General features: G+C 44.5%; 2 protein-coding genes across 8 annotated transcripts in view; both read left to right on the top strand.

Moving 5' to 3' along the window:
- The first annotated feature begins 1,250 nt into the window (after nucleotides 1-1,250).
- LOC121536668 (DAP3-binding cell death enhancer 1-like) lies at nucleotides 1,251-8,976 on the top strand. 2 transcript variants are annotated; one of them, XM_041844093.2, is made up of 11 exons: nucleotides 1,251-1,492; nucleotides 2,498-2,615; nucleotides 4,696-4,798; nucleotides 4,881-5,034; nucleotides 5,199-5,414; nucleotides 6,348-6,433; nucleotides 6,529-6,747; nucleotides 6,875-7,036; nucleotides 7,155-7,247; nucleotides 7,371-7,524; nucleotides 7,672-8,976. In XM_041844093.2, the coding sequence occupies exons 1-11, from the start codon at nucleotides 1,462-1,464 to the stop codon at nucleotides 7,887-7,889; spliced, it is 1,554 nt and encodes a 517-aa protein (XP_041700027.2). In that variant the 5' UTR covers nucleotides 1,251-1,461; the 3' UTR covers nucleotides 7,890-8,976. The 2 variants fall into 2 exon arrangements, with proteins under 2 accessions (XP_041700027.2, XP_045062052.1); XM_045206117.1 differs by having other exon boundaries at nucleotides 7,669-8,976.
- A 1,996-nt stretch (nucleotides 8,977-10,972) lies between these two features.
- The window catches only part of LOC121585958 (amyloid-beta A4 precursor protein-binding family B member 2-like), a 45,020-nt gene continuing 44,539 nt past the window's right edge, over nucleotides 10,973-11,453 (top strand). For 4 of the 6 annotated variants that reach the window (XM_045204974.1, XM_045204976.1, XM_045204973.1 and 1 more), the window contains exon 1: nucleotides 10,973-11,219. The gene's annotated coding sequence lies outside the window, so the exon portion shown is untranslated. The remainder of the gene's footprint in view (nucleotides 11,220-11,453) is intronic. The other 2 variants (XM_045204978.1, XM_045204977.1) reach the window with 1 other exon arrangement.

Raw genomic sequence — 11,453 nt, 5'->3', positions numbered from 1 at the left:
AAGGGATTTTACAGGCATGCTGGGAACATGAGCGAAGACCGTACACGAGCTTTGGGTGGTTGGGTAATACCCAGGCGAAGGAGATGGGACTGTATGGAAGGGAGTTTAGTCCAACGGTAGTTATTCCTGTAAATCCACCATGGCTACTCCCGCCTCCAGTAGTTGATTTAGAAGTGTTGGAGAGACTACAGAAAGATAGGGAGGGGGTTGTTCCTGCTGATTTCTTTAAGAGACTTCTGGAAACTGTGTATCAGGATTTTGTAGCCATTTACACAGATGGTTCAAAAGATCCAAGGACAGGACGTACTGGGTCAGCATTTGTAGTGCAGGAGTGTGGGGTGGAAGTCAGGAAACGTATTACAGATCATCTGGCTGTATATACGGCGGAGCTGATGGCCATACTGTTGGCCTTGCAGTGGGTGGAGGAAGTTAAGCCAGATAGAATAGTTATTTGCTCTGACTCAAGTGCAGTGTTAATGAGCCTCCAGTCCTTTAGCTCACGTAGCAGACAAGACCTGCTTTATGAGGTGCTACAAACCCATGGCAGGATTAAACAGATGGGTATTCAGATAATATTTACTTGGGTTCTAGCCCATGTGGGGGTGGAGGGGAACGAGGCTGTAGATGAACAGGCTAAACAAGGACTTAATAGTGGGGATGTTGATGTTGAAGTGTCAATGAGCAAGGCAGAGGCAAAAAGACTGATATGTACAGTGATGGTGCAGAGATGGCAGGAGCAGTGGAATATAAATAATAAGGGAAGGCATTTATTTCAAGTACAGAGGAATGTCGGGGAGGGGAGGACGGCAGGAAGGGACAGAAGAGAGGAGACTCTTTTTACAAGATTAAGGGTGGGACACAGCCAGTTGAATAAGACATTAAACGTGATAGGAAAGCATCCATCAGGAAAATGTGATTATTTTCAGGAAATAGAGACTGTGGAGCATGTATTGCTACAGTGTGGGCAGTATCAGAGGGAAAGAGAGAGGATGAGATTTAGTATGAGGGAGAAGGGAATACAGGAAATTAGTTTAAAGAGTATATTAAGCAAAACGTCATTAGATATAGTCTCAAATATTTTGTTATCTTTTTTAAGAGAAACGGGGTTGGCAGGTAGGATTTAGTTTCTCCCTGTCTCTGGCCCACATTCCAGTACGGTAGGTGGCAGTAATGCGCCATACTGTAAACCCCACTGAAGAAGAAGAAGAAGAAGAAGAAGAAGAAGAAGTTGCTAGACTGCAATGCGAAGCCGCAGTTTTGCTATTTCCGGGTGACGTTGCTTACTCGAGCTTGCCTCCTTCCAAAATAACCAGTGACCGTTCCATGCTTTATTTTTGTATCTAGACTAGAGCTACTGTACTCATGGGGCGAGAATACTCACCCAGTGAGTTTTTAAAGACACTCATTTAAGGCAAATATGGAGAAATATTCATCTTGAAACTAACTTCAGGACAACGAAACATGTGGAGAGTACAAGGGTTTGTTGGAAGAGGTGAGCGAAATATAATTGTCAATAATTTCCGATTTAGTACTAGCTAGCTAACCTTGTGTATGCACTCACGTCGAAGCTTGCTAGAAGTGTCTATAAAAGTTTCATAATAATGTGTTAGATTTGCAAATGAGGTATCCAGCTCGCTAATATTTAGTTTTTGTCATGACAGTGCTATTATGCGCACCAGCTAGAATCATTGACAGGCTTGCTAACAAGTTCTCTCATGTTCTAGAATGCAAGTCTATTTTAAAACATTCTCAGTTTATGCCTTAACTAGGCCATACTAGTTTATGTTCCATATAGCTATCATTGTTATTATGGGTGCTTTGATGAGCCACAGCCTCCACCCTGCCAACTGTGATCAAGTCTGTTTTGGTTTCAGACGGTTTGAGGTGTGTTTGCATAACATTAACTAACTAACTAACCACTGTTGTAACCTGTTTGGTGACACCTCCTTATGTTATTGTGGTTTGTTTGAACATCTTTATAATGAGAAAGACCTGATTTGCACAGAATACACAAGTACTTCGAGCGCCTTTTATTATAATGCATGTCAAATATAAAAAGGACAGCGCTTGTGCTGTGTCTGTGACTATAACGTGCAGAAATGCAGACAGTATTAGCAATAGGGCAATTACACAGTAACAGAATGATGCTGAGACTAAAATGTTTCACTTTAAAATGCATGCCAAACAAAAACCAATGATTGCAAAACGTTGCATCTGCACTGTTCAAGTAAATGTGTTTTAGTACAATTTTCAGTGGAAATTGTTGTTAAACGTAGTCTTTGTTCATAGAGTTGTATGGGTTGTTTAACTTTGCAATCATTGTTTTTTGTTTGACATACATTCTAAAGTCAAAAATCGGAGTCTCTGCACCATTCTGATACTGAAATAGCCTGTATCTTCCAGGCTATACCTAATTGTTGAAATGGCTGCTTTGCTGAATGAAGTCAACTTCTTCTATACACAATCACAAACCCATCTCTTACCCCTCTGCCCCCAGTTTTGAGCCGGTGCCATGGCAACGCCCCCCTGCGCCAGTCTCAGAATCACCACGTGGAGGATGAGGTCATCAACACCTCCACCCTCCTCTCCACTGGCTGTCACTCCCCTGACAGCAGGTACCGCATCCCTCCTTCCCTTCAAACCTCTATAGTGCTCCCCCTCCTGTGAGGCGCTCTGCAGCCCTCTCTGCCAGCCTTGCAGCTGGTTGCATCATCCTGTGGCCCTGGCCAGTCTCCGCTGTGCGTGTAGTGTTCTGTTGGGGAAACGGGGACAAACAACCTCTCTCAAGTCACATTTGAGGCTCCTGCCGTGATAGTTTAATACAGCAGAGTAACTAGGGGATAAGGAATCTGACATGTACAGTGAGCTCCATAATTCATTGGACAGTGACCATTGTTTTGTTATTTTGGTTCTGTACTCTAGCACTTTGAGTTTGAAAGGATACAATGACAATGAGTGTGAAGTGCAGACTGTCAGCTTTAATTTGAGGGTATTTTCATACATATCGGATGAACCGTTTAGAAATGACAGCACCTTTTGTACATGGTCCCCCCATTTTAAGGTACTACAAGTATTTGTTAAATTGGCTTCACAGATGTGTGTCGTTAGGCAGGTGTATTCATTTTTGTCGTTAGTGAATGCAGGAGAGCTGTTGATGAATAGTAATGATTCTAGACGTTGCTATTGCCTTTGGAGGTTGTTATTGGGGTGTGACAACATGAGGAAGACAGCAGTGTTGATGCAAATGAAGTTGGCCGTCATAAGGCTCAGAAATGAAAATCAATCATTCAGGAACATTGCAAAAACCCTGGCCATGCCCAAGTCAACAGTTTTGTTCATCATTAACAAGAAAAAAACAACCGGTGAACTCAATTATGTCAAAAGACCCGGTAGACAGAGGAAGACCACTGTAGTGGATGACCGGAGAATACTCTCTATGGTGAAGAAAAAACCCCTGATAACAGCCCAACAGATCAAAAACACTCTCCTGGATGCAGGTGTAGATGTGTCAAAGTCTACCATACGTAGAAGACTACACCAGCAGGACTACAGAGGGTACACTACAAGATGCAAACCACTGATAAGCCTGAAGAACAGAAAGGCAAGATTACAGTTTGCTAAAAAGCACCTAAAAGAACCCCAAGAGTTCTGGAAAAAAATATTGTGGATTAACATGTACTAGAGTGATGGAAAGACAAAAGTGTGGAGAAAAAAAAGAAATGCCCATGATCCAAAGCATACCACCTCATCCATGAAACATGGTGGAGGGGGTGTTATGGCTTGGGCCTGTATGGCTGCCAGTGGAACAGGCTCACTTGTCTTCATCGATGATGTGACTGCAGACAGAAGTAGAACAATGAATTCTGAAGTCTACAGAAATATTGTATCTGCTCAGATAAAACCAAATGCCTCCAAACTCATTGGACGGCACTTAATCACGCAACAAGACAATGACCCTAAACATACTGCTAGAGCAACAAAGGGGTTTTTGATGGCCAAAAAGTGGAAAAACCTTGACTGGCCGAGTCAATCACCAGATCTGAATCCAATTGAACATGCATTTTACATGCTGAAGAGGAGACTTAAGGCAATAAGTCCCCGAAACAAGCAGGAACTGAAGATGGCTGCAGTACAGGCCTGGCAGAGCATCACCAGGGAAGATACCCAGCGTCTGGTGATGGCGATGCATCGCAGACTTCAAGCAGTCATTGCATGCAAAGGATATGCGACCAAATATTAACAATGATTACTTTATTCTACATTATGTTAAACTGTCCAATGTTTTTGATGCCCGAAAATGGGGGGACCATGTACAAAAGCTTCTATAATTCGTAAACGGTTCATCCGATATGTATGAAAATACCCTCAAATTAAAGCTGACAGTCTGCACTTCACCCTCATTGTCATTGTATCCTTTCAAACTCAAAGTGCTAGAGTACAGAACCAAAATAACAAAAGAATGGTCACTGTCCAGTGAATTATGGAGCTCACTGTATGTGTAACTAGTAGATGCACACACACTACATGTTAATGTTTCTAAATGTATGTAAATTGTAAAGTATTTGGTCTGTAATGTATTTTTCGTCATGTGTGGGACCCCAGTAAGACTAGCTGTCGCTTATGGGTATCCTAATAAATGAAATCAATATACAAGTTTATATGTAATTTATTCACATCACATTCTTTCTCTTTTAGCTCTCAGAAAGGGGAGGATGGAGACAAGAGGAGGAAGAAGAGGACCTCTCAGTTCTGCTACGCTGGGCTCCCCCGCTACACTGCCTTGGATGCAGTTGGCTGGGTACTTTTCACACATTAAGATGCAAATATAAAGCACATGGCACATTTGGAAAAATACAATGACCTGTGATCTCTCTCTTTAGGGGGAAGCTGCGGTGCTGTTGATGCAGATCTGTAGGAGGGTCCACTCTCAGTTTTCTGGGAGTGAACCCAACCCCAACCAGAACCCCAACACAGGACGCCTGGCCATACAGGGAACCCTGCAGAAGTTTGGCAACCGTTTCCTACTGGAGAGACGTGAGACCCACTATAATCCCAAGCAATTCATCCTGTAAATTATATTGAGCTGTGACATTCAGACGAGGAAACTCTGAAGCTAATTTCTCTGCTCAATTTCAAAGCGTTCTGGTAGTACATGAATGCAGAATGAGTCTGATCTCCTTCCCACTGTGTTTGTCCAGTGTCTCGCCATTACGTGCTGCCCAGAGGGAGGAGTGTGCACTGTCTGCCCCAGAGCCAGCAGCCCCAGAGCCAGCAGCCCCAGAGCCAGCAGCCCCAGAGCCAGCAGGCCCAGAGCCAGCAGCCCCAGAGCCAGCAGGCCCAGGAGCACAGCAGGCCCAGGAGCAGCTACAGCAGCCCTGACCAGTTTCATGAAGACCATCTGACTGCTGGAACGGGTCAGTCTCACATTCTACCTTTACATGTTAAGTGTTTGGTCAGGGTAACAATATTTATCTTAAAGCCTTACATCATGCTTTTCACAAATCCATGCCTACCAGACTACATGATAAAGCAACATAGTGGAGGGCTGCGTTCCCGGGGGATGCCCGTGGGACCTGCGGGTCCCGACAGAGATCGTTGTGGCGCTGTCTGCATTTTTCACGCTGCAGGCGGGGTGGTCAGACAGACAACTTTGGGATTAAAATATTTGGAGACGGTCATATTTTTGCTTTGTATGCGTTAGCAGATTGTATTAAAAGCACCTTTTACACTCTTCACACTCTTAAGAATTTTCTGCTTCATGTTCAGTTGCTCTCCTCTCATAGTTGGGCGTGCGAGATCACTTGTGCCTACAGTATATGGTGTCAGTGAAATAGAGTAGTCTTCCTATGTGTGGGCAGAGAATCAAGTGGCACTTATCTTTCCATGGAAATACACTTAAATATGATTAGGCTATAGTTTACTACAGTGTCTGTAAATAAATATTGACAATGGAAAGAAGTGGAGGGTGCTCAACCATCGTGAGTCGAGGTGCAATCAATTTTTTAAAATCATTGTTGAAAAGAAAAAGGTGCAGCGTGCGCATACCTAGGTGGAGAAGCTTTACTACATTGCCTAGAAATGCATGTTGATCACCCATATTTGTCAGTCTGAAAGTCATCCCTCTCCTAAAAGGTAGGCTTTAAAGCATAGCTCAAAGCTGTCTCTGCAACTCTGCTCTCTTCAAACTACGTCTAACATATTGGCTGATATAGCCCAGTAATCCAGCGAGAGCGGGCTGGTGCGGTAGTAAAAGCTGCCGCTGCGGGACGGATGAGGGAATCAGTCCCGCGCAGACCTCTACAACATAGGCCTAAACACATGCATTTTTGAATCTTTCCATGTTACAGAGGAGTCATCATTTTCAGAGTCCTCCCTCCCTGAAGACAACCACAGAACCAGAGACGGGGAACAGCCTGGGCAGCAGAATGACCAGGTGAGTTTTTAGGCTTATTCATTCCTCTGATGATGAAGCTGCCTGTCTCCTGTTGATGACCTTTGACCCTGACCTTTGCCCCCTGTGTTCCTCAGGACGCCCTGGCGGGGGCAGCCCAGAACCTCCAACAGGTAGCCGACTCCAGTGGTCCTGTAGTCCTCAACATCATCGGTCTGGAGAGTGCTCAGACTGGGGACTATGAGGCAGCCTTCTCCTGTTTCCTGGCCTCCGCCAGACGGGGCTACTGCAAGGCCCAGTTCAACACTGGAGTCTGCTATGAGAAAGGCAGGGGTGTATGCAAAGACAAGGAGAAGGTAAGAAACACACACTCAAACTTGCATGCAGTCAAACTCACATGTGCACACAATCACATGCACACACACACACAATCAATTACTCAATTCCTGTCTTGTGACTCCCCTCTTCATGTTCCCCGTCCAGGCTCTTGACTTCTACAGCCAGGCAGCGACAGGGGGTCACAGTCAGGCTCAGTACCGCTGTGCCAAACTCCTCCTGAACAGCAGAGGGCAGCAGAGCACACAGCAAGACCTGGACACAGCCATCAGCCTACTGCAACAGGCTGCCTCAGCTGGACTGAGAGAGGTGAGGAGTGAGGGAGTGTGTGTTGCGATGTATGTGTAGCGAGTGTGAGATGTTGCCTAAAAGAGAACATTGGTATTTTTCTTCAAACTTTCTTCGTTCTTCTTTCTCTCTCTCTCAGGCCCAAGTGTACCTGGGGTCTCTGTTCTCACAGGAGCCAGTCAGAGATGGCCGTAAGTCAGTGCACTACCTGAAGATGGCAGCAGAGAGCGGAGTGAGTGACTTCCACTACACTTAAACTCTACAACTGTAATTATAGTCCACGGTCTCAATCATAACCTGGTCTCAGTTCAGTGTAATGTGATGCTGATGTGTGTTTCTCTGTCTGTATGTGTAGGACAGTGAGGCCCTGCTGTTCCTGGGCCAGTGTTATGAGACTGGGTTCGGGGTGTCCCGGTGCTTCAGAACAGCAGTAGGGTTCTATCAGAGGGCAGCCCAGGCAGGAAACAGCCAGGCCAAGACCTTACTGGCGCCGCCCTTTGGACTGGAGGGTAAGGACACAGTCCAATACACACACACTTCAGATCTACACTTAAGCCTATTTGCACTGATACATGTTATTTACACAAATCTGAATGAAATACAGAGATGGCTTTAGTCCTATATTATAATGATCTTCTTCTCTCTCCCTCTAGAAGATGCCGTCCTGCGCTCTATCCGTTCTTCCCAATGTTTCTCTGTAGCTGACCATCTGCGTAGACCTCTCTCTACCCTCACCTCCCCTGTCCCTCCCTCCAGTCGCCCCACCCTCCCCCACTCCTGGAGCACAGGGAGCATGGGCCCCCCACCCATGCTGTCCTCCCTCACCCCCAGCTCTCAGAGGAACGCCGTGAGGTGGACTATAGGAGTGGGATAGTTGGCGCCACAATCATGACTCATGAATAATATAATGATAATATATGCCTTTTAGCAGTCACTTTTATCCAAAGCCACTTAGTCATGTGTGCATACATTTTACATACAGGTGGTCCCGGGAATTGAACCCACTATCCTTGCGTTGTAAGCACCATGCTCTACCAACTGAGCTACAGAGGACCAATGTGGTTATCTATTGCATAAGAGTGAAGAGGGATTGCATGGTCACATGTTTAAACACTGGGTTACTGTCCCTCTTTCAGCACTTCTAACTAGATTTGTATGTATGTGTGTATATTTGAGCACAGGTCAATTTTTTGAGGAAGTATGGGAGATAGAAATATGTCTGAAAGGCAGGCATGTCAAAGGTTTTGTATGGCTTTAACTGTTAGCTTGATGCAGTCTGGGATCTTAAGCACTTACAAATTCTTAACATATTGTACGAATTGCAAAAAAATGTTTGCAGGACGTAACATATCATGCGAAATGGTTGACGTTACACAATTTTCAGGGACCCATTTTGGCTCGTGAGCGCTACTTTAAAAACTACTGGCTGAAATTCTGCAAAAGCTCTGGTGCATGACTTTAATAACTTTAGTATTGTTCCTACAAAATGTTCTCATGGCACAATCTTGGCCAGTTTTTGTACAACAAACTGCCCTATGGGTAGAAAGATGGTATTGCGATATAATATGTGCCTTACTAAGTCATTGTAAGTACAGGATCTCTGGTATTTACTTGATCCTCTTGATGTGAGTATGTTTCATCTTAACTTCATTAGTTTGCTATTTCAGTTATGTCTTTGTATGTGTGAGCTGTTCTTGTCTACCCATGGCATCCAGTGAGGTTAAAGAATGTCAATGGAAAAAACGCAAGTACCTTTATTTTTGTTTATCATGAACTATCGACAAAGTCGTCATTATTATCAGAGCTGAACTATCCAACCCTGTCCAATGATGCATAAAAGCAAGCGATACATAACATCTTTACAATAGGTATCTTTACCCATGTGGTGGTGCATTCGGAAACTATTCAGACCCCTTGACTTTTTTCACATTTTGTTACGTTACAGCCTTAATCAAAAAATGATTAATACATTTTTTCCTCATCAATCTACACACAATACCCCATAATGACAAAGCAAATTTTTTTTTATTTTTTTTATTTTTTGTGCAAATGTATAAAAAATTAATGACAGAAATACCTTATGTAAATAAGTATTCAGACCCTTTGCTATGAGACTGGAAATTGAGCACAGGTGCATCCTGTTTCCATTGATCAACCTTGAGATGTATTTACAAATTGACTGGAGTCCACCTGTGGTGAATTCAATTGATTGGACATGATTTGGAAAGGCACACACCGGTCTATATAAGGTCCCACAGTTGACAGTGCATGTCAAAGCTAAAACCAAGCCATGAGGTCGAAGGAATTGTCTGTAGAGCGCTGAGACAGGATTGTGTCGAAGCACAGATTGGGGGAAGGGTACCAAAACATTTCTGCAGCATTGAAGGTCCCCAAGAACACAGTAGCCTCCATCATTCTTAAATGGAAGAAGTTTGGAACCACCAAGACTCTTCCTAGAGCTGGCCGCCCAGCCAAACTGAGCAATTGGGAGACAACCTCCTTGGTCAGGGAGGTGACCAAGAATTCCATAGCTCCAGAGTTCCCCTGTGGAGATTGGAGAACCTTCCAGAAGGACAACCATCTCTGCAGCACTCCACCAATCAGGCCTTTATGGTAGAGTGGCCAGACGGAAGCCACTCCTCAGGAAAAGGAACATGACAGCCCGCTTGGAGTTTGCCAAAAGGCACCTAAAGACTCTCAGACCATGGGAAAAGATTCTCTGGTCAGATGAAACCAATATTGATCTCTTTGGCCTGAATGCCAAGCATCATGTCTGGAGAAAACCTGGCACCATCCCAACGGTGAAGCATGGTTGTGGCAACGTCATGCTGTGGGGATGTTTTTCAGAGGCAGGGGCTGGCTCTGGGAAAGGATCGAGGGGAAAGATGAACAGAGCAAAGTACAGAGAGATCCTTGATGAAAACCTGCTCCAGAGCGCTCAGGACCTCCGATGGCCGATGGTTCACCTTCCAGCAGGACAATGACCCTAAGCACACAGCCAAGACAATGCAGGAGTGGCTTTGGGACAAGTCTCTGAATGTCCTTGAGTGACCCAGCCAGAGCCTGGACTTGAACCCGATCTAACATCTCTGGAGAGACCTGAAAATAGCTGTGCAGCGACGCTCCCCATCCAACCTGACAGAGCTTGAGAGGATCTGCAGAGAAGAATGAGAGAAACTCCCCAAATACAGGTGTGCCAAGCTTGTAGTGTCATACCCAAGAAGACTTGAGGCTGTAATCGCTGCCAAAGGTGCTTCAACAAAGTACTGAGTAAAGGGTCTGAATACTTATAGAAATGTGATATTTCAGTTATTTTTATACATTTGCTGAAATTTCTATTTGTAAAAAAACAAACCGTTTTTGCTTTGTCATTATGGGGTATTGTGTGTAGATTGATGAGGGTGGAAAAAACAATTCAATCCATTTTAGAATAAGGCTGTAACCTAACAAAATGTGGAAAAAGTCAAGAGGTCTGAATACTTTCCGAATGCACTATGTAATGCACAAGGTGTCTAACACCAATAAAAAAATGAAGCTCTTTTCTACAACCCGGCCTGTGTGTCACTGAGATGTGCAGACAATGTATTGAAGTATTTTAAATTGTACATTTTGTCCTAAGCTATGACATAGTCTCTGTCATTGCACCAAGGGAAGAGGCGCTACAGGTCTATTAGGCTATAACGTCATCTGTGTCTAGAGTTAGACAATAGCCTGTGCCACTGCAACAGTTGAAGGTACTGTTTGTTATGCCGGATTATGAATGGTTTATTGGAATCTGTACACTCTTGAGGTGCTGGTTCTGGCTGAAATTATATACACAAATCACTTCTTCGATCAATCACTTTTTACATAGACGCCAAAATGGTACTCTAGGCAAAAGAGTTGATGAATTGTCAGTGTTTCATTACACCAGTTGAATACCACTATAAACACCAAAATAGCAGATTTATGATGAAGCTCTGCGTCTCTTCTGAACCTCTGCGCACACAGCGTCCAGCGCTCTGATTGGGTCCTGGGCGCTCGGGAGGCAGTGGCGCAGAGAGACTAGCTGTAGGTACCAGCACCGGAGGAGACCAGAGAGTGATGTGATGTGATCTGATACGGGTAGCTACGGGAGGACTCGCGCTTAAAAAGCCGGCGTCACTTCTCTGTCCTATATCGGTGTCGTCGTTGAAGTGGCATAGAAGCACGATTGTCAAACGCGGTGAGTGAATGACTGTAAATAAACTGTGTGTGCGGTGCGCGTTCGCCTTCCAGTGCGGTGACGTGATGGGAGAGAATATTGGGTGGGAGAGAGACGTCAGAAGATTAACTGCGTCTGATATCGATAGCCCTACTGCCTTTCTAGCTTGTTTCCAGAATTCGCAACAGATTGGTGTTCTCTTTGCAATATAGGACATTTCTGCTTGATTTACTGAAATAGGTGAGGCTGCAGAAC

The sequence above is a fragment of the Coregonus clupeaformis genome, chromosome 2, assembly GCF_020615455.1.
Source record: "Coregonus clupeaformis isolate EN_2021a chromosome 2, ASM2061545v1, whole genome shotgun sequence".
NCBI lineage: Eukaryota > Metazoa > Chordata > Actinopteri > Salmoniformes > Salmonidae > Coregonus > Coregonus clupeaformis.
The sequence above is the reverse complement of the archived record's forward strand: the minus strand, read 5'-3'. Positions and strand labels throughout refer to the sequence as shown.